This window comes from Sus scrofa, chromosome 3, assembly GCF_000003025.6.
Source record: "Sus scrofa isolate TJ Tabasco breed Duroc chromosome 3, Sscrofa11.1, whole genome shotgun sequence".
In the NCBI taxonomy this organism is placed as follows: Eukaryota; Metazoa; Chordata; class Mammalia; order Artiodactyla; family Suidae; genus Sus; species Sus scrofa.
In genome coordinates, this window is record NC_010445.4 from 128,743,725 (window position 1) to 128,768,513 (window position 24,789).

At 52.0% G+C, this 24,789-nt stretch overlaps 1 protein-coding gene across 12 annotated transcripts in view; it reads right to left on the reverse strand.

Annotated features, from left to right (window-relative positions):
- Positions 3,186-24,789, reverse strand: part of RNF144A (ring finger protein 144A) — a 121,224-nt gene continuing 99,620 nt past the window's right edge. For all 12 annotated transcript variants that reach the window (XM_021087902.1, XM_021087901.1, XM_021087906.1 and 9 more), the window contains 3 exons: positions 21,845-21,992; positions 15,625-15,714; positions 3,186-7,381 (listed from right to left, as the gene is read on the reverse strand). In XM_021087902.1, coding sequence (XP_020943561.1) covers positions 7,250-7,381; positions 15,625-15,714; positions 21,845-21,992 — 370 coding nt within the window. In that variant the 3' untranslated portion in view covers positions 3,186-7,249. The remainder of the gene's footprint in view (positions 7,382-15,624; positions 15,715-21,844; positions 21,993-24,789) is intronic.

Here is a 24,789-nt window from a genome sequence, read left to right on the forward strand (position 1 = left end):
ATCTTCGGTCAGGCTGAGTGGCTTTACCAACAGTCTCTTCTGTGGTCTTCCGTTCTCCTCTGGCCCGTCCTGTTCTTCCATCTCAGATGGAGGGGGACATCCATTTCCGTGGAGACCCCCTCCCCTGGAGCACATTGCTGCCGTGGAAGCGGTTGGGGAAATTCCTCATGGTTGGCATCCCCTAGTTCCCAACAAGGTGGCCTATTCCTGCCGCTCGGAAACCCCTTCTGAAGAGACGCTGCTCTGACCTCACTTGTCCTCGCCCGGGAGGTGGCTTGTGTGGGTCTTGCTTGAGTCCCGAGGTTCTCCTACAGGCTGTGGGGTTGGCTCCACAAGCCAGTTACCATTTTGGGCAAGACTCTTCCCAGCCCCGAGCCTCCGTCTCTCCATCTATGCTGTGAAGCACTTGGCCAACACTTGTATTTTCCTTCCCAGGAACCAGTTTCATCTGACAGAACGTCGGTCTGGGAAGGACCGTCTTGGTCCCACGACGGCACCACTGCTGGCTCAGACCCCCCCAGAGGTCACTGTGTGATGGTTTTGGGGGTGGCCGTGAAGTGGGTTTTGTCTACAGTATCTGAAAACATCCGAAATGCCTCAGAGGAATCACTGCCCCCAAGAGCCGCACCCAGACCTGGGGCCTCTGGCCTCCAGGACTGAGGGGGGAGAAAGTTCTGTTATTTAAGCCCCAAGTTTGTGGGGCTTTGTGATGGGAGCCCCAGGAAACCAATGCACTCCCTACAGCTTCAGAATGAAAGTCGAGGGGTTCCCACTGTGGCTCAGCTGGTGAAGAACCTGACATAGTGTCCATGAGGATGCAGGTTCGATCCCTGGCCTCACTCAGGAGGTTAAGGATCTGGCATTGCCAGGAGCTATGGTGTAGGTCGCAGATGCGGCTCGGACCTGGCGTTGCTGTGGCTGTGGTGTAGGCCGGCAGCTGCAGCTCCGATTCAGCCCCTAGCCTGGGAACTTCCATATGCCGTCGGTGCGGCCGGAAAAAGATAAATAAGTAAATAAATAAATAGTAATAATCCATTAAAACAAAAGAATGAAAGCAGAGTCCCAGAGCTTTGCTCCCTGAGGCTGGACCCTGGAGTGCCGTCCAGCCCATGGGCCCGTCAGAGCCCTGGCACTTGCTGGACTGGGCGGGTTCCTTGGACACGCCGGTCCTCGTTTTTCCTGGGTCTGTAAGACCCAGTCCACACACCTCATCCTCCAGACAGACAGCCTCCTCTGACCGCTGTCCCGGCCGAAGTGCCATGGGGCACCCACCAGGGCCCTGTCACATCTTATCCTGCTCTCTGATTGACAGGTCTGCCTCCCTCCAGACCAGGAGCCCTAGGGACCAAGGGTCCTGTGCCTTCACTCTAGCCTGATTTGCGCCTCGTGATTGAAAATGAACCCGTAAGACAAGTAACTAACTGCCTCTCCCTAGGCTTTCGTCTCATGTTAGTGAGTGAGGGGTGTGCGTTCTTCCATAAAGTTCACATGAAGCAAGTGAAAATTAAGGTGAAACACTCAGAGTTACCACTTTCTCCTCTTAAACACACACTACCTCTGTTTTGTCTGGTTTGGTTTTTTTCTGTAGTGAATGGATGGTCACGAATTTTTAGCGACGCCCCATGAACTTTTGTGCTTTCGAGAGTAGTTGTCTCCGAGGATGGGGCACCGCCCCAGGCAGAGCTGCCTTCCAAGCCCGCGTTCCTGCTCGGCACCGCCACACGGAGCCAGGGAAGCTGGAAGGGGGTCCACTTGCCCATCGCCCCGAGGACTCTGGCTCCGGAGAGCTGAGCACACTCCCAAGAGAGAAAACCTGAGCATACAGGGCTGGGCCTGGAGGGCAGCGGGCTAAGCAAGTGAGTCAGAAGCTAAGTGAGAGAGTCGGGCAATGAAACACAAAGACCTTGTCATTTCACCCCATGTGGAACCTACAAAACAAAACAAAGGAGCAAAAAAAAAAAAAAAAAAAAAAAAAACAGAAACAGACTCACGGTTACAGAGAACACACTGGTGGTTGGCAGAGGGAGGGGCTGGGGGGCGGACAAACTATCGAGAGGCACAAACTTCCAGCTGTGAGGTGTGTAAACTCCGGGCTGTAGTGTAACACGGGGATCCAGCCAGAAAGGCTGTCACAACTCTGGATGGTGACCAATGGCAGCTGGTCTTCATGTGGCAATCTTATCATAACGGATAAAATTTTTGCTTTTTGTCGTTTTAGGGCTGCACCTGTGGCATATGGAGGTTCCCAGGCTAGGGGGTCTAAGTGGAGCTACAGCTACTGGCCTCCACCACAGCTCACAGCAATGCTGGATCCTTAACCCACTGAGCGAGGCCAGCGACTGAACCCGTGTCCTTGTGGATACTAGTCGGATTCATTATCGCTGAGCCACTTGTGGAACTCCCATATAAAAATATTGAAGGGAGTTCCCGTTGTGGCACAGTGCTTAACGAATCTGACTAGGAACCATGAGGTTGACGGTTCAATCCCTGGCCTTGCTCAGTGGGTTAAGGATCCGGCATTGCCGTGAGTTGTGGTGTAGGTCGCAGATGCGGCTTGGATTCCCGTGTTGCTGTGGTTGTGGTGTAGGAGGGCGGCTGCAGCTCTGTTTCCACCCCTAGCCTGGGAACCTCCATATGCCGAGGGAGCAGCCCGAGAAATGGCAAAAAGACAAAATAAATAAATAAAAATAAATAAAATAAAAATATTGAATCGCTGCACTGTACCCCCCAGAAAACATCATAGCATATGTCAGTTATAACTTACTTTCTTAAAAAAGCGCTGTCTTCAGAGACAGACTCAAGGACCGGCAGTGAGGAGGGAGTGGCATGGGTGGAGAGTTTGGGGTTGGTAGGTGAAAACCACTCCATTTGGAATGGATAACCAGTGAGGTCCTGCAGCACAGCACAGGGAAGTAGATCCAGTCTCTTAGGATAGACCACGATGGAAGACGGCATGAGAAACAGAGTGTGTGTGTATATGTGACTGGGTCACTCTGCTTACAGCAGAGATTAACACAACACTGTACCTCAATGACACTCTAAGAAAAATAAAATTTTTTTAAAAAGCAGTGTTTTCCCAGTGTAGGTATAAGGCACCCGCCCCCCACCCACCCACAAACCTCACAATGTTTTCTGTCTTCAAGCCAGCAGTCCACTAAGAGTGCACAAAAAGAGGGAGCCAGACAGGGTTTACAAAAGTAACCTGTATTCCAGCCAAAATATCTTTAAAAAGAAATCCCTTCTAAAGGGGGGACAAATTACATAAGACACAATACACTTAAAATATGTATTGAAATTACAAATCAGACTTGCCCATATGATACCAAAGTACAAAACACCACATTAAAAGGCATTCAAACAGCTCTTTTATACATCACAGCGTTAGTGGCACAAAATGTACTGACATTTCAGAAACACACACCAAACCTGGTTTTGATTTTTTTGTTGTTGTTTACCACTGCTTGTCACATACAGAATGTATACATCTGCATGACTCATTCATGCATATTTTTACACAAGATTAAAATACACCCATGGCAAAATGAGCACGGAATGAAGGGAAGGTGGGGTACCTACCCCCTACCTGAAGGCTGCTGGCATATCTTGGAAGACAGGATTATGCAAACCGAGGGAGAGGAGCCCACGGGCTGTGTGCACCCAAACAGGACACACCAGCCCTTCTGCTTCAATGCAGCCCCTTCTTTCCAGCTGGGATTTTTGACAATACCAGTCATATCTCTTCATTTTGTGTATTCTTCATAAGGGCTTCTTGGGTTAATGATAAGGAATAAACAAGCTTTGGTATTTTTTTTTTTAAAGAGACCTTCAGGAAGCTTTATACATGCAAATGTTTTCCCTTGATGATTTCACTGTGATTGATAGATATAGATGTATATACAGGGATAGTTACTTATTAATAAACGAGAATCAGAGAAATATACAAAAAGCCCACCCTGGTTCCTTCCAATCCTCTAATCTTTTTTTTTTTTTTTTTTTTAAGACAACCGAGGGAAAATGCCCTCTCGTAATTTGCGAAGTAACTTTTAACTTTTGTAACACGGGGGGTGAGAAAGATGAAATCCTCTCGGAGGAATTTCTGCATATCCAGTAACCCCCTCCCCGGGGGGCCCTGTGCTCTAATCAGGAATTGGCCCTGTCCGGAGTTTATGGAATAATATGCTGTAAGGAGGACGTATTTCCCTTTACAAAGATGCCAAAAGAGGCAGATGTCCGGTCCTCTGTCTGCAGCTACCCCAGGGGATGGAGGAAGCACTGACTGGGGCAGGAGTTCAATGCCAATCAAAGCTTCTGCTTCTGCTCAGGCCCTCGGTCAGCCTCTGCCACGTGAGCATTGACAGGGACACTTCTGAAGGTGTTCGCCCCCGTGACGATGGCGAGCTGGGCTAGCCAGGCTCAGAGGCCAGGCGTGGCCAGTGGCCAGTTACCAAGGGGACTCAGACAACCGTGCCCTCTGCAGCCCCACACCGACAGCAGCAGAGGCAGCTACAGTCCGTCTCTGGGTCCTTCTTCCCCCCTCCCCAGGATCTAAAGGTCTCTGAATAAACAGATGTGCACTTCCAGAGGTCAGCATGAAAGCCATCTGTGAAAGTGTCATTTTCAATAATGATGCCCTGCACTGAACCGCAGGACTGAGGCTGCCCTCTAAGCATCAAATCCCCAGGTTTTCCTGGGAGTGAGAGTCAAGGTCAACATCCAAGATTCGGGCCATCTTCCCACGTCCCGGTACATGTGACATCAAGCCTGGTTCCTCCCGCATGCCTGTGAACCACAGGGTGGCCTTCCCCACTGAGAGAAATGATGGGGGGGGTGGGTGCGGGAGGGGTGCGGTGATGCAAGTTTATATGAGGATCTCTGTGCGATCCCACTGGTGCTTTTCCAGGGAATGGACAGTTCTGTTTTATGACTACATCAAACGGTGCCCCCGAGGCACACTCGGTGCAAATACTCGAGGCAAGCAGGCGCTGCTCTGGCCCTGGCCAGAAACGCAGTGGCTTCCACCTGGGCCAAACCACGTGCTATGGACGTGTCAGAGGAGAAGACAGAGGGATGTCTGGGGTTGGGATAAGCATGATTCCCTCCTGGATGCCTCCAGGATGGACAGACAGCCCGATCAGCTAGGAATGAAGGGACCTGAACCCTGACCCGGGGAGTGCAGCCTTCCTGAAGGCTCTGGTTCCCACCCCCAAGGAAAGGGCACTCCTGGGTGGACCTGTGCAAGGGGCAGCAGCAAGTCCAGGCAGGATGACCTGGCTGGCGAAAGCCTGCAGTGACCACTGGACATGGGCCACCAGCCTGCTGTGTTCCATGCAAATTTTAAAGGGCCCTGGAGAGCCCAGCAAACTCACACATCACAATGACGTCTCAAGCCTGGGTCATCAGCCTCAACTTCAGGCTCATGGCCTGGTCACCTTCTCCAGAAAAGCCACTCTACTGCCAGGTCCTGTGCCAACACCTAGTGCCAACACTACAAGAACCCAATGCCCAGGCTTCATAAAAAAGATGGCCCCCCATTCTTATTCAGTTACTGAGTTTTCACACTGCAATTAGAAGAAGGAGTTTTTGTGATGTAATTTTGATGCAGGCTGACTCCCTAAATGGCTTCAGGTTAAAAAACAAAACGCCAGAGGGGAAGAGGGAGGTGCTCCTTGTTCTCCTGACCTAGGAAATGCTAAGAAATAAAAACATTTCTCTACAGGAAGGTAAACCAGGATCCGAGACACAAAAGTAGACGCCAAGGATCCAGAACTCCGCCACGCCTACCCCTGTGCTCACAAGGAGCTAATCGCGGAGAGCCAAGTTAGGGTCTGTTTTCACTTTACTCCTGCCTGGAATGCTTCGTAAGTTTAAAGAGTTCCGCTATGATAAATCTACATCTGCCTCCCTACTGGGTTTAGAAAAGTCCCACGTTCGATGCAATCAGCTTGCTCTTTAAAAAGTCCTATCAAAGTCAACTTTCTCTAAAGATTACACCGTCCAACTGATGGGGTCCCGTGTGTCCTACGGATCTGGCGTCATGGTGACAGTCACACACAGCCTGTAAAAGGCCCAGTGGTTAAATCTCCCAAAGTTGCCAAGTCTCACGGAAGGTGTTTTCAGCTGGGAAGAGACAGTGAGCTACAGGACTTGGAACTGTGCGAGGCAGATGACTTTTCCAAAACAACTCGGTCATTACAAAAACTGTGAAAATCCAGAAGCTTCTCTCCCTGCCCCTGGGAGTTTTCCCAGCCCTGCCTGGAGGCCTGGCCTCTGGGCATCAATATCACTATTCACTAGAGGAGACCGAGCCTGGGGCCAAACCATTGTCATTTTCAGCAGAACTATTTCCAAGTCAAACATTTGGCTTCTGAAGACATCAAAAAGTATTTTCTGATTCTTGGGTGAGAAGAGAGGGGCCCTGTGAGCTGAATCACCAGAGAGAGAAAAACAAAAGGCAATTCTAAGAATGGAGGCGTTCCTTCAAATGCACACATATTCCCAAAGAAAGGCAAAGACAGAGGATCTGTGTTTATAACAATACACAGCGTACAGCGTATCCCAAAAGTCTCTAGGAGTTTCAGGAAAAAAACACCAAAGAGCACATAAGGCTTTCTAAATCTCCTGAAAAGTGGCCGAGCAGAAAGGTCATTTCACAAGAACGTCTTAAAATGCACATTTCAAGAAAGGCATAGGATGGTTTAGATGCACCTTATTGATTTTTCACTACTCATTTGGGAAAGGAAAAAAAAAAAAAAAAGGCCTTCTAAAAAGGATTTTACTAAATGCCATTAGTAAGAAAAAGAGTTGCCATAACCAGAGCGCGCTTCTCAAGTTAGAACCCTCGGATTCCGTCTCAAGTGAGATGCGGTCCTCAAGAGACCTCTTCTCTCAGCAACACGGAGATGGACAACCCGTGCAGAGAAGGTCTCTTAGGCAACACCAGCGTTCCCAGTCCACGGCCGCATGGAGAAAACCGCCCGGCGTGCTCCATTCAGCACCTCCCAGGTCAAGTCTGCAGAGACCGAGTCTGTGTCTGACCCACACCAGCCTTGCCTCCCCCATGCCTGGGCGACCGCACCCGGGGCCTCAGCAAACATCGGTCCCTGGAATCACGGCATCCGGCGTGACACTGTGAAGCTCAATGGCGCACATAAGGCAAGAAAGATGTTTAGTGAGAAGGGGACGGCGGGGTGGGGGTGGGGGAGCCACGCTTCCCGGAGGCAGGGGTCTCGCTCCAGCATCACGCCTTCCTCTAGGTGGGTAAGGGGTCATCATCACCTTTACTGCACTTGCACTTGCAGCAAAGTACAAACGGAGTGGCCAGGAGCAAGAAGGGCGACGCCACCAAGAGCAGGAGCCCAAAGCCAGCAAAAATGCCCACAACCTGCACAAAGGAAACAGAGGAGCAGAGGGTAAGGTGGCTGGTCTCTAGGTTCTGCAGCTAAGGTATAAACCACACAATCACCCATTCACCCAACCGTCCATCCACCTATCCATCTCATCCACTCACCCCATATTCATTTATATCCACCCATCCATCCATCCACCCATCTCTCATCCATTCACCTATATCCACCTATACCCACCATCTATCCATCCACGCACCCGTCTATCCACCCACCCACTCCTCTATCCATCCACCTGCCACCCACTCGCCTCTATCCACCTATGTCCGTCCATCCATCCATCTATCCATCCATCATCGATGCAACACCCGCCTACCTTTCCATCATCTATATCATCACTCCAGCCACTCATCCATCACCCGTCCACTCATCTATCAGTCAACCCATTCATCCACCCACTCATCATCTACCCATCATCTGGTCATTCATCATCCACCAATCCACCCCTGATCCATTATCCATTCATTATCCCCACCCCCATCCATCCACCTACCCATACGCCCTTCTCTCGACTTTCACTCCTCTTCCCGTTTTCCCCTTCCTTTCTTTTCCTTTCCCTTCTCCTCCCCTTCCACCTTCCAAATACCCCAAAACCCATCCAATCAAACATCCAACTAACCAACAAGCTTCCTCTGAGCCAAACACTGTCCTAGGTGCTGCAAACACAAAGGCACATAAGACCTTGGGCTTCAAGGACCACCTAGTCTGGTGGAAAGATACCACGATTACAACTAATAATCATACATTTTGCAAAAACTGCCTTCAGGTTCCATGGTGTAAAAGGAGCCCAGGAGCCAGGTATCTACATTAGCCAGGGGGCAGGGCGGTTTGCAATGGAAAATGCTGAGATGATAAGGACGAGGAGGTAGACGGTAAACAAGAAAGACTGGGATGAGGCATTCCAGCTGGAAGAAGAGAAAGGCACAGGCATGGCACACTGGGCAGTGACCAGACTGTGCTACTTCTGGAGTTTAAAACCCAACGGTTACTGTTATGCATTTTGGTTTTGTTTTGAAGATATGTTTACCCCTAGTATAAGTAAATGGTGAAACCCATAAGCCTTGGATGTAGACATGTTGTCATTCAAGTCAGGCAGCGAAGCTGGACCTAGAAGCAGGAGGATGCATTCTGACTGGTCCCTTCTTTCAGCAGCCATAGGACGGAATCAGAATCTGAAGGTGGAGTTCGTCTGCCACCTAGTGTTCAGAGTGATAAATACAGGAACCCCCTGGACTCATGGTTCTAATCCTGACCCAGCTGTGTTCCTCTCTGGGCCTCGGTTTTATCAATTATAAAATAAACACATGAAGCGAAAGGTTTCTAAGGGCTGTTATCAGCTCTGAAATATGCCACTATGGACAGCATCACAGTGGTGTGAATCAGAGCATACCCTTGCAGATTGTGCCTGAAAATCATCACACACACACACACACACACACACACAGGTTTTGTTTGTCAGTTAGATTGTGCTCATGCTAAGAGTCCATGTTTTCTGCTGGGCTGGTTAAGTCCATCCATCTGAACATAATGTCGATGTGGAATTTCGAGGCGTGAGTTCAGATCACGCTCTGTTGAGACCAGGCACACACAGAGTTCCCCACGTGGCTCAGCGGGTTAAGAACCTGAGCAGGATCCATTAGGACTCAGGTTCGATTCCTGGTCTTTCTCAGTGGGTTAAGGATCTAGTGTTGTTGTGAGCTGTGGCGGAGGTCGCAGACACAGCTTGGATCCTGCGTTCCTGTGGCTGTGGTGCAGGCTGGCAGCTATAGCTTTGATTCGATCCCTAGCCTAGGAACTTCCATATGCCACGGGTGCGGCCCTAAAAAGACCAAAAAAAAAAAGACACTGAGAAGACTCTGGAGAGTTGGTGGCCTCTCTGGGGAGGTGGCAGGTCCAGCAGGGCCTGGGCAGGTGGAGGTGTCAAATGATGAAATGAGTGGGGGGAGCCTTGGGGAAGTGGTCTCTGAAGGAGGAGAAGGACCTGGGTGGGGAAAGCAAGACACGTTACCCATGCGGTGCGCCTGGGAGGGGGACCAGGGTGAGGCAGGAGGTGGATGGGCTCTAGGACAGACATTTACAACCAGCAACCTGGAAAAAGGTAAATAACCGGAGTCTGCCTTCTGTGGACACTTTAAACACTTTACACAATGGTAATGGCGGGGCAGAGAGGGGCGAAGCCCTGCTCGGGCAAAAGATCAAGAGGTCGCATGCGTCCCGTCCTCAGGGTCAGGGAGACCCCAACTCCACTTGGGCAGAAAGACTCCTCAGGGTCAGAAAGGGAGGGGGCGCCAGGCCATAATAAGTCCTGGTAACCTTCCCATCATCTCTTGCTTTAGAATCCACCTTGGCCAAAAGCTGCATACATGTACCTGGGAGGCCCCTGGATTTGGTCAGGTGTGAGAGATATCAAGATAATTGGCCAAAGGATGGAGTTTTTGTGGTGGTGCAGCGGTAATGAACCCAACTAGTATCCGTGAGGACGCGGGCTTGATCCTTGGCCTCGCTCCGTGGGTTAAGGATCCGGCATTGCTGTGAGCTGAGGTGTAGGTCGCAGATGCGGTTCGGATCTGGCATTGCTGTGGCTGTGGTGTAGGCTGGCAGGTGCAGCTCACATTCAACCCCTAGGCTGGGAACCTCCATATGCTGCTAGTGTGGCCCCAAAAGCAGAAAAAAAAAAAAAAAAGAAAAAAGATAATTGGCCAAAGGAGAACAAAGACCTGGAAGAAGTGCATGATTCAAATCCCCCCTGGGCCCAACAGGGGGAGTCCGCCCTCCTCTCTGAGTGTGCTGTTTTGCTTCTAACCTGCCTCTCTGTGTGCTCTCTCACACGTTGTACTGTGTCTCTAGCAATACGCTTTAGAACTGTTTTTACGTCTCTGCCGCCTTGAAACATTCTTGCTTTCAAGAGGGGCAAGAATCAGAGCGCGACTCTGCTTTTAGCCTCTCACCCCTGCTGGCCTAGCATTTAGGGCTCCTGGTTTTCACCCAGGTTCAGTTCCTGGGCAAGGAATCAAGCCATCCGTCCCTGCGGTTCTCAGAGATCAGGGGAGCAGAGGGGGTGCTAGGGGACGTGGGGAACCCAGGAGGTGGCCCAGGTCTTTAAAAGCCAGAAACAAACTCACAGAGTTTTAAACCCCACCTTATGGTCACCACAGGGGAAACCACTGCAGCGGGGAGAAGAACTGAGAGGGTGAGAATAACACATGCACAGCACTGCATGGAACAGGCGATTAACGGGGCCTCCCCTACAGCCCAGGGAAATCTACTCAATAGGTTTTAACAACCTGTGTGGGAGAAAAGAATGGGTGTTCTTTCACGTAAGACTGATTGACTTTGCTGGACACCAGCAACCAAAACAACATTGTAAGTCAACTGAAACGCCAATAAAATGAAATTTAAAACCAGTTGTGTGTGTGTGTGTGTGTACTTGAGATACAGAATCTGGGGGTGAACTTCCCCAAATGAAGGAGACCTGGAGGAGGAGATTTTGAGGGAAAAATCTAGAATTCTGTTCACACCCATTCTAGCTGAAATGCTCATTCAACATCCCAGCGGAGGCGGCCAGCAGCCAGTTAAGTGTGAAGCTGGGAGTTCATGGGCCTCCGGGTGGAAGTCAGAGTGAGACATAAATGCCTCCTTCGTGCTGAGCCCCCTCGGCTGATCTCTGGAAGAGCACTGGGAAAGGCAGGCGAGCCCTTCACGGCAACTGTGTTTAAAGAGACTGTGCCAGAGAGGAGCAGCTGGACGGCTGGGCTGAGCCCCCAGGGCTCACGGGCGGGCGCCGAAGCACAGGCTGAAGGCCACTTTCCAGGCCCTGCAGCCCAGCCCTGCCGAACGCTGCTATTCCTCAAGCTCATCTGAAACCCACTGTTTTAGCGGGAGACCCGCTACACAAGATACAAAATAACATCCCTCGAGACAAAACAGAATCTCACAAAACCTTCACATGTTGAAGACACAGAGTTTATCCCTTCTCAGCATAATGATAGCTGTTAGAAAAGTTCCTTTGAAAGGATGTTAGGTACAGGGTATGTGGCAGATAGTATTTTTACGTCCACAACATTGAAAGCAGCCTACAATAACTCAGGGAAGCGCGATAAAATTCTCAACAAGGGGAGTTCTTGCTGTAGCGCCGCGGGTTAAGAATCCAGCGGCTCGGGTCACTCCGGAGGTTCGGGTTCAATCCCTGGCCTGGCACAGTGGGTTAAAGGATCTAGCGGTGCCACAGCTGCTGTGGGTTGCTGCTATGGCTCATGTTAATTCCTGCCCGGAGAACTTAAAAAAAATTCTCAAATGTCTGAAAAGCCCTTCACCTAACTTCTCATCTAAAGACGGGGGAAGCGAGGGGCAGGGATCTTGGGACATCGACTGGGACACAAGCCCTAAAAGCTGGGAGTCACAGGACACTGAGTTTAGGGATATTTCTTGAGTATTGTTGAGGTTTGAGTTGGGTAAGGCCCAGAGTGGCAGACAGAAGGTTTCCCCAGGAAAACTGCGAAGCCGACTCTATGCAGAAGGGCCAGGTGAGGTCACCACCTTTGCGAGAGGGCAGCGCACCCAGCCTGATCTTGGGACCTTGAACGGATCTGGCTGGAGGAGACTAGCTAGCACTTTTCAGGGAGACAGAGGAGAGGAGGGAGCCCAGGAGAATGGAGCGGCTCAAGCAGACACATGTGGGTGTGGCGAGCTCGGGCGTTTGTGCAGGCTGCAGGGTACCGTGTGCTTCTAACTGAGGGCCGCTGTCAAGTGGGAATAAAATACTGCCTGCCATAGCAGTAAGCAAAGGATGTCACAGTCATCGGAAATTGCAGCTACCCCAAGGGTGGGCCGGTGAGCCCCGAGGGGACTCGGGAAGGAAGCAAAGAACACCTGCTGTCCCACGGCCAGCAGAGGGCAGCCACTCCTGGGGGTGAGCCCTGGACACTCAGGGTGTGAAAGGAAGCACAGGACCCTGGCCCAGGGAGGTGAGGTGCATGTCTCAGGAATGATGCAGTCATTCCATACAGCACAGTGTGCAGAGCATGTAGGGAAAAGAATCTCAGGAAGAATGGATGTCTGCACGTGTACAATGGAATCCCTTTGTCGCCCAGCAGCGATTACAGCATTGGAAATCAACTATGGTGCAATAAAACCTTAAAAACTGACCAAAAACTGCATAAACACACAGTGAGACTCTGCTCTCAGGTCACAAGGCAGATGATAAACACGTCCTAAGCAAGAAGCCTATTGGAGAGGTCGGGGAAGGGAGAGAGCCAATCTGACAGAAAACCGGGAGATGCACCGGGAAATGAGGACTTTCTAAGCATCCGTGTTGACGCTTCACCTCTAAGAACAAATTACGAGAAAAGGAGGTAAGTTGCTTCTAGGAACAGGTGTCCCAGAGCTGGTGTTTCGGGGTGGCTCTAACTGTCAAAACCAAAGGCTTAAGACCAAAACGGTCTTTAATTGTTTGAAGACGAGGTTCTGCTCTGGCTGTGGCTCTGCCGCTGCACAGTGTCCCTCTCTAGGTCCAGGCCACCGGCCTTCAATTCCTGGCTTATGCATCACATACTTCGTGAGTTTCTGCGAATCCTTCCCTTTCTTTTTGATACTGTTCACTCATATTTTATTGTTTAGCCCCAATCCAACACTCACGTGTCCACCTGCACCTACAACCCTGCGTGTCTGTGGGGCTCCTCACGACCCCTCCCACCCTGTGCCATGGGCACCTCTGTGCACCTCCACCAGCACCGAGACGGGGCTGGATCAGGAGCACTCCCTGCATCCACGCTGCTCTAGGGCGTGGCTCAGAGCTGGTCCCTTGCAGGTGCCCACAGAGGATCTGGTGTTTCCAGACTCCTTCCTCAACAACGGCGATCCGGACCCCCGTCCAGGCCTCTGCATTTCTCAAGGGCCTGCTCCCTAAAGGTCTGTTACCAGGAACGGTTCCCACTGCCGCCTGGGATCTCCAGGAACACGTGACTCACTCCTCGTGAATAAACAGGCTCAGGGGCCAAGGTTGAACTGCCCAGCCTCCATTATCAGACACGGTGACAGGTTCCACCCAGCTCTCATGCCCTCCTGGGAAGCTCGCCATGGCTCCAGCCACCGGGGTGTCAGGAAGCTCAGGCCACGAAGAGAGATGTGTAAAGCAAACAGCAGATGGCTCCTTATTCAGAAATAGGCTTTCATAGGGAATCAGGTTAAAATGACATTACTAGAACGGGCCATCACCCATGGTGACTGGTGTCTTTTCAAAAGGGGAGTTTGGACACAGAGGAAAGTGAAGAGCTGGAGAGAGGCGTCTGTGAACAGAGGAGCAAGGGCCAAGGGGAAGCACAGGGAGAACCAGGTGGGCTCTTTCTACAAGTTTCCAGGGAGTGCAGCCCGCCTATCCCTCGACCTCAGACCTCTGGCTTCTGGAGCTGCTGGGGGTGTGTTGTGACACTGCGGAGGTGCTGGGTGAGCGCTGGTGTGGCCCAACTGGCCAGGAGGAAGACATGAGATGCAGCTCAAATCCACACTCCACTCCGAGGTCAGTCAACTGGCCCTCGGGCCACGTCTGGTCCAGAATCCATTTTGTCTCCTCTTCTTCTAACAGCTTTCTGACGCTGGAAGTCACAGACCTTCAACGCGCCCATGTGGAGAGCAGAGGGCGATGGTTTTTAGGGCAACTTTGACCACAGCCAAGGTCGCCACCTGAGTTTTTCCAGGACCAGTGCTCTCACCCCCGAGCTAAGGAGCCAACTACCTGAGTTTTTAAGAGCTTTCCTGGACGGCAGCCACGAGCCTTTGGGGCCACACTGTCTGCAGAGGCAGCCTCCCTACCAGGCGGAGATGACAGCTGCCACAGAGACCCTCGGGCCTGCGAGGCCAGCGCCTTCTACGACCGCGCCCTGCGGTCCACAGCGAGGAGCATCTGGGAAGCAGTTACGGGCCATCTCTTTCTATCCTTACAAGAAACTGCCTGAGACTCTGCTCCTGGATCTCCCAGGAGGGCAGACGGCCTGCCTCAGGGCAGTGGTGACAAGTGCCAAGAATGTGGTAATGGCCGGAGAGATCAGAGCTCTCCCTGTGCCGAGGAGCAGGCGCACCTGAGTGCACCCTGAGCATCACGCCTTGGCCTGCAAAGCCCGTGGGGTCACCTCTGATCCCCTCTGACCTCTTCTGTCTCTTCCTGCTCTGTCCCCAAGGGGCCTTCATGCCACCCAATGGCCCCTCTCCGTTCCCCCTGCCTGAGCTCTCCCTCCTCTGTCTGGACTGTCCCCCCTGCATGAACTGGACCCTTTGCCCCATCCCACCTACTCCCACGGCCAGCTCCCCATCACGCAGCGCTCAGCTGTCGCATCACCTCCAAAGGGCCTTCCTGGCCGTCTAAAAGACCCCCCCGTCACACCCCCCTGTAGCCAAATGCACATGATACACATGCTCTTGGTTTCTTATCTGTCCTGCGTGGAATGTGGATGTCATAAGAGATGGGGGCATCTATCTAATTTGTTGCAGTATTTCAGCTCCTGGAACAGTGCCAGGCACAGAGCAGGGAATAAAGATGTGTTAAAAGTATCCATACCCCCCGCTGCAGAGGCGTCACTGCCCGGGCCCTTCCCATTCTCTCCCTGTCATCCTCCTGTGACTAACTTCTCACCTGGGGCCTCTGAGGAGAGCTCTCCAGGAAAGGCTACCTGGGGGCTGACTAAACGCGGTGGGTCCTGAGCAGGTCAGGAGCAGGTGTAAGCGACAGAAAGTCTGAGGTGGAAGAATCTCCACGTACTAAATGTGGGCATAGTTACCCCAAGGTTGAGACAGACCTACCATAAGCATAATCTTAGGGTAGGAAAAAGTTGACAGGAGCTGCACTTACTAGCTCTGCTTTTTATTTTATTTATTTTTTATTTTTTTAGGGTGCACCTGCCGCATAGGGAAGATCCCAGGCTAGGGGTCGAACTGGAGCTGCAGCTGCCGGCCTCCACCACAGCCACAGCAACACGGGATCTGAGTGGCATCTGTAACCTACGCAGCAACGTCAGTTCCTTAATCCACTGAGCGAGGCCAGGGATTGAACCTGTATCCTCACGGACACTCTGCCGGGTCCTTTACTCACTGAGCCACAATAGGAACGCCCTCTGTTTTTCTATGCAACACATCTTTGACCAACTGACAAGTCTCCTGGAAACCACACACACACACATGCACACACACACTCTCTCCCTAAGATCAAAGCTCCAGGTGAGCCACCTCCTACCTGTGTCCGATGCCATATGACAGATGCCCTGGAGTGGCCCAGCTTGTTCCTGCAGGGCCCTTTGTCATAATGGATCAGGAGGAAGTCATCCTGGGAAGGAAGAGAAAGAACAGGGGTGTGAGAGAGTCCTCTCCTGTTAGTGACTGAGCCCTGACTGGTCCGAGTTTCTATTTTTATGCTCAAAATAGGGATGTGAGAGGGCGTGGATGAGAGCACAACAGCAGAGGAAACGCCTGCAGCCACGGGGGTGGGGCTGTGTCCCCAGGCCCTCCATCCTCCGTGGCCCAGCCCCAGGCCCTCCTTCCTCCGTGGCGCATCCCCAGGCCCTCCATCCTCCATGGGGCATCCTTCAGTCCCTCCATCCTCCATGGAGCATCCCAGGCCCTCCTTCCTCTGTGGAGTATCCCCAGGCCCTCCATCCTCCATGAAGTGTCCCAGACCAAGGGCTCACAGGCCACTAGAGGGAGCCCTGCTCCAACTTCAGTCTCAGCCTAGGCCTCACTCCCCTGGGCCCAGGGGCTGGCTGTCAAGTTTTCAGGAAGCAGGGAATCTCTGCTGACTCAGGGCTTCTGAACAAGTAGGTCATGGCTCTTGCTCCTCCTCAAGCTGCCCTTCCCAGGGCTACGCTTTTCCTCCCCAGTCTCTGCCTTCACATCTCACTGCCTCCCCGGCAGGATTATTCCAGAATTCGATGATCTTGATATCTGGTCCATCTACTCCGCTCCTGCCCTCTCCTTGACTGGAGAGAGCTCGCCTCAGCTCAGACCAAGGAAACGTTCTCGTTACTCAGGAGCTGGCTGTGACCCACCCCCATCTACAGTTCCTCCAACAGTCTAGATGCCCCAAGTAGCTCCCTTTGCCGCTGGGACGCATCCTGCCCCTCCCCCGCCGTTCCCGCCCCACCTCCATCCCCACCCACCTTCTGTGACAGTCCTCACCAGACCCTCAGGTGCTCGGAGCCGGGGCCCTGAACCGACGTGTAAGCACGTCCCCAGCAGCGCCTAGAACCACTGCTTCTTCATGACCGGGGGGAGCCACTCTCTCTCCGGTTGTCCGTAAAAAGAGCCAGCTGGGTCATGGAACCAAAGAGAAGCCCATGCTGCTTACTCATTTAACCGAGGGGTAGACAGAGCCTCTTTGGAGAAAAGAGTAAAGAAAGCACAGGGTCCCAGGTGTCTGAGAGGCAGGAAGTCCTTCCCCGAGAGCTGGCGGAGCTGGGCGGGTGCTGTCACCTGGCCCTTGACAGCAGCTCCGCTGGGTGGCTGCTGCCCGCCTTCTCCTCTCAGTGTGGGAGTGGCTGCCTCCAGTCCGAGAGTTTCGCAGGTCGGCCTCGTGGAGCCGTATCATGAAATCCTGGCTCCTCAGGGGTGGGGGGGTGAATGAGGATCGGCCACCTGCCTCTACGCGGATCGAATCCCGAGCCACTGCAGCTGCCGGCCTTCAACACCCCCTGAAAGGAGCTCCGGGTGGAGAGCAAGGCCCTCTGTGCTCTGGGGAAACTAGCAGAATAGGCCTTCAGATAGATAGATAGCTATTTTCGAGGGATTTTATGGGCCCAGTTCTAGCACCTCCTCGAACCTCGAAAAGCACTAACATCCTTCAGGGTGACGTCCGCTCCTTGTGAGCGGCAGTGACCTTCGTGAGGCCAGCAGCGACCTCCTGCACCGTGTGTGCTGGTGGCCTGACCTCCCCTCCACCCACATCGCATGCATCCTGCCCTCGCCCTGGCCTCTCTGCAGTGGGTTCCCAGCGTTCCTGAAATGCTGCCCTCCCAGGCTATAGTCCCCATTTTGCCCCAAATAAAACCGAACTCTCAGCGTTTAGGTCCTGCCGATTATTTAAGTTGACAGTAGCGAGAAGCCTCCGAGAGAGGAGGGAGAAGGGGGCCTCCCTGGCCCCAGCCCCTCTTCCGTGCAGGGAGGCACAGACGGAGATACACACGGAGCTCCGTCTTCACTGAAGCCTCTGTCCCCTAAGAACTTTCTCTTCCTTGAACACCTAATTCTATTTTCTTTATCCACACACCACGGAGATAATTTTCACTTTCAGTCTCATTTTCCCAGGCTCTGCCCCTCACAGAGTCTTTGCTCTATGGGCTCTTGAACAGTCTCTGGACTTGTCTTCTGAAGCACGAGCTGCATCGCCCAGTCAAAGAGTCTCGTGATCTGCTCCGGCCAAGCCGGACCAGGTCAGCTGCACCTTCGTCACCTGCACGGTTCATGGAAACATAGATCCTGGCTCAGGGTCCAGGGCTGGGCCCAGGCCACAGACACCCCACGTGGCCCTCATCAACCTGCTGTGGGACCAGTGCTTGGGGGGCAGGAGCCCCTCGGCTCCGCACAGAAACCCTGGTCCCAGCCCCCACCCCGGCCAGGCCCAGGCCACCCACTGCTCATGTCCTTCCCCCCGAACGTCCTGTTCTCTGAAAGCAGCCCGCCTCCGCCCCTCCCCTCTGCCTGGTCAGCTACCTCCATCAGCTGCACCCACACCCTGACCCCCTGCCACCCAGTGACCCAATCCTGAGAGGCTGCCAGGGTCTCCACGCTCACTGTCCTGCAGCACTGCTTACAAGGACATATGCTATTAGGGGCTTCTCGACCAGGAGGTCCCCAGCCCCTCAAGGTCACAGACTTGGCCGTCCTCATCCCAGCAGAATCAGCCTCCACATGGACTCGAGTTGCCAACAAGCTTCCTGAAGAAAATGAAAGCTTTCTCCTTGACTCCAGTGCTTGTACAATATAGAAATGATTTCACGGTGACTTTAAGTTCCTGGATGGAGCCCTTGGGTATAACCGCTTCAGACCTGCCGGGAACCCAGGTGCAGGCCTGACAGCATCCACTTCCCTTCCATTGTTCCCAGAAGCCACATCAGCTCCTGGGTGGAAGCAGAGACAATGGCAGCCGGGAGCGCAGGGGGCCAGAGGCTGGCAGAGGGCAGGTCCACCACAGAAGGCCTGGGACTTCCTGGACAACCCTGGCTGCCAGCCGCCTGGGCTAACCCAAGTTGGGGGAGGGTTAGAGTCTGGAAGATCAGAAAGGGGAGGCCGAGCCCGGTCCTCGCTCCTTCGGCGCTTCGGGGAGAGATGGTGAACCTTCCTGGACTTCTTAAAAACAGGTAACAGGAATTCCAACTCTCACAGAAAGAGCACATGCATTACATAACAGAGGTGTGCAGAGAAAATCAGAGGTGGAATCCGGGTACATATCATTACTTCCTAAATAGTAACTGTTTATGCCCCCCCCCCAAAAAGTAAATGAGTAGGTAGGTCCCTTTCAGCTGTAAGAGGTGAACATCAGGCCAGCAGGTGAAGAGGAAAAGCAGCACAGAGCCCTGGGTCTCGCCTGGCTTGGTGGCAGGGTGGTTGTGGGGGTGGGTAGGGGGGCAGTGAGGGGGGAGTTAGGACCAGGATGGAAGGAAGCATGTAGGTAGCTCCCAGAGACGCACGTGTGGGTGGGAAAATTCTCAAGAGCAGAGAAGAGGGACAAGCACAGCTCCCTCCCTCCGTCTCAGAAGCTCTGCTGCCTCCAGACCCGCATGCATGCACTGGTCTTAGACCAAGGCTACAAGTTCATGCACTTGTCTTAAATCAACTGCCCCGGGCCGACTCTGACCCTTCATGGTCTGCTTCTGCGGCCACAAGTCATTTTTCAGAAGCTCATCAGCTACAAAGAAAAACAGGACACTCTTGGCCACGAGGACACGGACTTTCAAGGAGGCAATGCCCTGTGGTGACCCTGTCCTGAGTCCAGGCAGAGCCAGGACACAACGGGGCCTCTTGCCAGCAGGAACCGTGCTTTGGAACTGAGAGAGACAGATGGACAGGGTGTCTCTGCAGAGACCAGAGCAGAAAGAAAACAGCTTAGGGCTCAAAAGGGACAGATCTTGGGGCTGGCGTCCCATCCTTGTAACTCAGGCAAGGTCACAGGGGAGACATTAGATAATATAAGAACTATATATATATATTTGCTTTTTTAGGGCTGTATCTGCGGCATATGGAGGTTCCCAGCCTAGGGGTCAAATCGCAGCTACAACTTTCGGGCTACACCACAGCCACAGCAACGCCAGATCCAAGCAGCATCTGCGACCTACACCACAGCTCATGACAGCACCAGATTCTTAACCCACTGAGCAAGGCCACAGATCAAACCCACATCCTCCTGGGTACTGGTGGGGTTTGTAACCTGATGAACCCAAATCAGAACTCCCAATATACCGTAATTTATGATGAGTTTTTGAAAAAAATACACTAAATGCAAAACTATGTATTTTGTGTGTATATATATGTGTGTGTGCGTGTAACAGAGACTGTATAGACCTCACATATATAATATATACATATATATTGTATATAACATATATTATACGTTCACATACACAAACACATTATATACACATGAAGACTTTGAAAGCCCTGAGGACTTTGGAAAGCTTCAGACATCATTCTAAGCCTCCCCTTCCCACGGTGTAAAGTCAAGGAATAAACTCATTTGGCTTCAAGCTAAATTAAATTAATCTTGTCAAACCGATTCATTAAACTTGCCTAGGAAATAAAAAAATCAAACCTCCAGGATAGAAAAATGAAAATAGTTTCTTAAGATTTTATCAGCTACGCAAACGTCTCCTGCAACTTGAGTCGTTCCAAGTTAATGAAGGGGCCACAGGCTTTTCAAAAGGAAAACTCCCAAAGAAGCAATCCATCTCCCCTTTTTATAGGTGGCCTTTGGCGACAGACCTGTTACCTTACTCAAGCTTCCATCTCAAACAGACACTTATTTTCTTCTCGACAATCTCTAGGCCTGTCCTTCCGGGGACAGGCAAACTTTCAGAGTTTCTCCATGTGGCACAGGGTTAGGAATCATTCTTCCTTCCACTGTGCAACCCGAGCTGACCTTCTCGGGCAGGACGTGCTGAGTTAAATGACCCCGTGACACCCCCTCTGCAGGGAGATGTGCCCAGAAACGGTGCCTGGGCTTCAGAGCCATGGTGACAGAGGGTGACGGGGTCCTCAGACAGGCGAGTCCTACTGAGGCAGACGTGGGCTTTTCTGACCCCCTTTATTCTAATTACATCTTGGTGGCTCAACACTGTTATGGCATAAGCTGGACACACACCCCTGCTGTCCAGGACAGACAGACGTACAGCCATCCCTTTTATGACATACGACTGGACTGGCTGTGACGGCCACTGATGACAGCGACGTTAATAGTTCCGCTCTTTGGCTGTAGTTTTAGAAACAGATGCACGAATGACCCTCTCAAACTAAAGGATAGTGTCATTGTTTTGGCAAGAGGCCCACTCCCTGACACGGGCGAGAAAGCGGAACAGAAAGCTGAAGAGAAGCACCATCTGTGTCAGGCCTGGGAGCTCCAGAAAAAGGCGGGCACTCAGAGAGGGGGCCGGCCCCTGGCAGGGGCTCCGCGTCTGCAGAGATCACGCAGGGCACGCAGAGAGAAGGCGCTGCAGGAGGCAGAAAGTTCCATTCTGAGGGCAGCAGAAGGTCCGTATGTCTATCCGCCCGCAGGTGACCTGAGTACGGCTGAGGTAACTGTCCCGCATGCATCATCCTTGCTATTCCAAGAGGGATCCCTGCTGTGGGTTCTCGGTATCCCCCTCATCCTAGGTTGAAGCCCTGACCCCCCTCCAATGTCAGGGTATTTGGAGGTGGGGCCTCCGGGAGGTGTTAGGTTCAGATGACGTCATGAGTCTCCGGCCCCCACAGTGGGGTTTGCGTACTGATAACAAGAGCCCAGGGCTTCCTGTCTCCAGGTGAAGGCCACAATGAGAAGGCAGCCATCTGGACACCAGGAAGCAGGTCTCACCAGAACCCGACCAAACAGAACACACCAGCATTGAATCCAGACACCCAGGCTCCAGAACTATGAGTTCAAGGTCTGTTTCACTCCTCGATCAGTGGCATTACTCCGTTACAGTAGCCTGAACTGAGACAGCCCCGCGACGAAACCTAAGATGCTGAGATCCCACCCACCCCTTTAAAGTCCAGGCTGAACCCAAGCCTGAACTGCCCCTTCACCCCCAGAACTCCTGCACAAAGTCCCATCTTCTGACTCCCCTGCATCCAGGGAGCTAACAGGTGAGCACAGGGAAAACGCCAGACCACATGACTTCTGCGGCCCGGGAGCATCTTCTCAGCCGATGGGCAGTGGCTGGTCCACGCCGCCCGCCCCAGCCTGAACTGGGCAGCCCCCGCCGCGTACTCACGTCCAGGGACTCGAGGCAGTACCAGCAGAAGGCGTGCTTGCAGTTCTTACACATCATCTGGGCACACCCTTCGTCCCGCTCGATGTAGACCTTGCACTTAGGGCAGCGTTTGATGGGCGCGTCGTCCTCCTCCAGCTTGAACGCAGAGCTGCAGGGAAGAAACAAATTCTATCAGGCTCTGCTCCACGGGCCCGGCGGGGGGCGCGGGGGAACCTGCCGATGCCAGCACCTGCTACGCTGGAAGCATTAGCTTAACTAGAGGCACTGCGGTCACCAATCATTAAACGAGGTAAGTTGAAACCAAAGAATCTCCAACTCTGGAAAATAATCATCAAAAAACTGAATCAGCCAGTCTGACTTAGGGGGAAAAAGAACAAGATCAGCACATAGAGACAAACAAGAGAAACTAGGGCAGAAGGCTGACAGCGAAAGTCTCTGAGTCACGGGATTCGGGCCAAACGCCAGGTCCTTATTCCTATAGTTGTGTGCTTTCCAAAGGGTTGATAATAAATTATGTGCTCTTTGCTATTATCAGAAAAAAAAAAAGGAATGTTAAACAAACACACACTGATGGAACTAGAGATTCTCACACTAAGTGAAAAGTAAATCAGAAAGAGAAAGACAGACACCGTATGATATCACTTATATGTGGAATCTAAAATACGGCACACGTGAACCTGTCTACAGAACAGAAACAGACTCAGACATGGAGAACAGACTTGTGGTTGCTATGGAGGGGAGGAGTGGGATGGGCTTGGAGTTTGGGGTTCATAGACGCAAACTGTTCCATTTAGAATGGATACCAATGAGGTCCTGCTATATGTATAGCGCAGGGAACCCGATCCAATCACCTGCTGGAGATATATGAGAGAGACATTATGTATAGACATATGACTGGGTCACTTTGCTGCACAGCAGAAATCAACAGAATAATGTGAATCAACTATAATTTAAAAATTAAATACACCCACGCACACACTAACGGCTTAGGAAGATCTACTTGGCTCCTCTGTACAGCGTCACTTTCCTGATTGGTCTGGGTGGCCCTGCAGTGGCGAGCATGGCAGGACTGAAGCCTGGGGTCAAGAGCTGGCTCTTCTGACACCATCTGGGTGGCAAGGTCTCTGAGCCCCAGTCCCCCGTCCGTGTGAGCCTGATGGTTCAGGTTATGCATGAGGAGCACAGGGCAATGCCCGGTGTGTGCGAAGTGCCCAACAAATGAAAGCAATGATTCTCCACTGCTCATCAAAGGATGACCTGCGGTCTTTTAGGTTTGACTCTAGAAAGATGTCCACCCCATGCTACTCATTTTATTTTTGTTTTTATTTATTTTTTTGGCTGTGCCTGTGATAGCTGCAAGTTCCCAGGCCAGGGATCGAACCTGCACTGTGGCAGCGGCAATGCCCGATCTTGAACCTGTTGAGCCACCAGGGAACTCCACGCATGCTATTAATCTTAAAAAGGAAGCTAAAAAATGAAGGGAATCCTCTGGAAGAAGCGGCCAAGGGCGGTCGTCCCTGGTGATGGGGCATGTTTGCTATATTGTGTGAACTCACTGCGTCTACTCAACATCACTGGGAGAAAAATGACCTTCCCTTGGGGCGAGGAGCTTTTTCAGAACCTAAGGCGTTCACATATACCCATTCACCGAAACTGAGCAAATGCTGGCATTTTGAGTGCATTCTGGCTCTTCCACAAGCATCACAGTGCACGTGAGGGTTAAATACAGCCTCACTTTGCACTAACCTGAGCTTCCACAGGATCATGCCCTTGGGATTTTCCCGTTTGCTCACCAGCACAAGGAGACCAGTTAAGAAGCACCGGAAGGAAGAAGCATGGCCTTGGAGTTAGCGGGTCTGGAGACAGGCACACAAGGCCTGGCAGTGCTACGTGTGTCTCATCAGTCTCTTTGCCCTCGGACATGAGGCAAACTGCATCCACATCAGAGGGGGTGATGGAGATGAAAAAAGCTTTCGTGTACTGAGCACACAGAAACCAGCACATCTCTAGCAATCACTCAATAAATGGTGGTTGTCAGTAATACCGTTACTGAAATGCAATAAAACGGTCTCCAGCTCAAATCTGTCTCTAATTTAACAGCAAACTGCAGACCAACCTGGCTGCCCAGAACGTGATCTACAAGGAACCTGGGTTGTCACAACATGTGCAAACGCTTCCAGAGACTGGAGGAGATGCCAGCTGCCCCCCTGGAATGAGCTTGATGTTTAGCAAGCGCCCAAAGTCACGAGGCATCCAGTGCCCAGATCAAGGTTGACTCTCAGGTTGGATAACATTTCAGTTTGAAAGCCAAATATGCCCTTAAAATAGTGCAACCGATTTTCTCACGTGGCTCATAAGATATACCCTTTTTTTCTTTTTAGAGCCACACCTGCAGCACTTGGAGGTTCCCAGGATAGGGATCAAATCTGAGCTGCAGCTGCCGGCCTACGCCACAGCCACAGATCCGAGACGAATCTGCAACCGACACCTCAGCTCATGGCAATGCTGGATCCTTAACCCACTCAGCAAGGCTAGGGATCGAACCCGCATCCTCATGGATGCTAGTCAGGTTCATAACCCACTGAGCCACAACAGGAACTCCACTCATAAGATAATTTTGAAGAAAAAGCCCTGATTGGAAGGAATATGCATGGAGTATGGGGAGTCCCTTTCAGGGTGCTTTCCGAGGAGAAATAGTTAAATTATGAATGTTCTAGGGCACTAAGGTGTGAAATTTACATGGTAGTGTCGCTGATGTTCAAACAGTTTCTGGAACCTGAATTACATTCCAAATGATTACTAGCAACAGCTCTAACTATGAACTCAAATTTGTGAAGGCAGGGAGGAGTCCGGACAGTTTCATCACACTCTACATGCGCTGATGTCTTTAAGGAAGAACATACAACATGAATGAAACTTGTCAGGTGGTGGGTGGGAATGGGGGA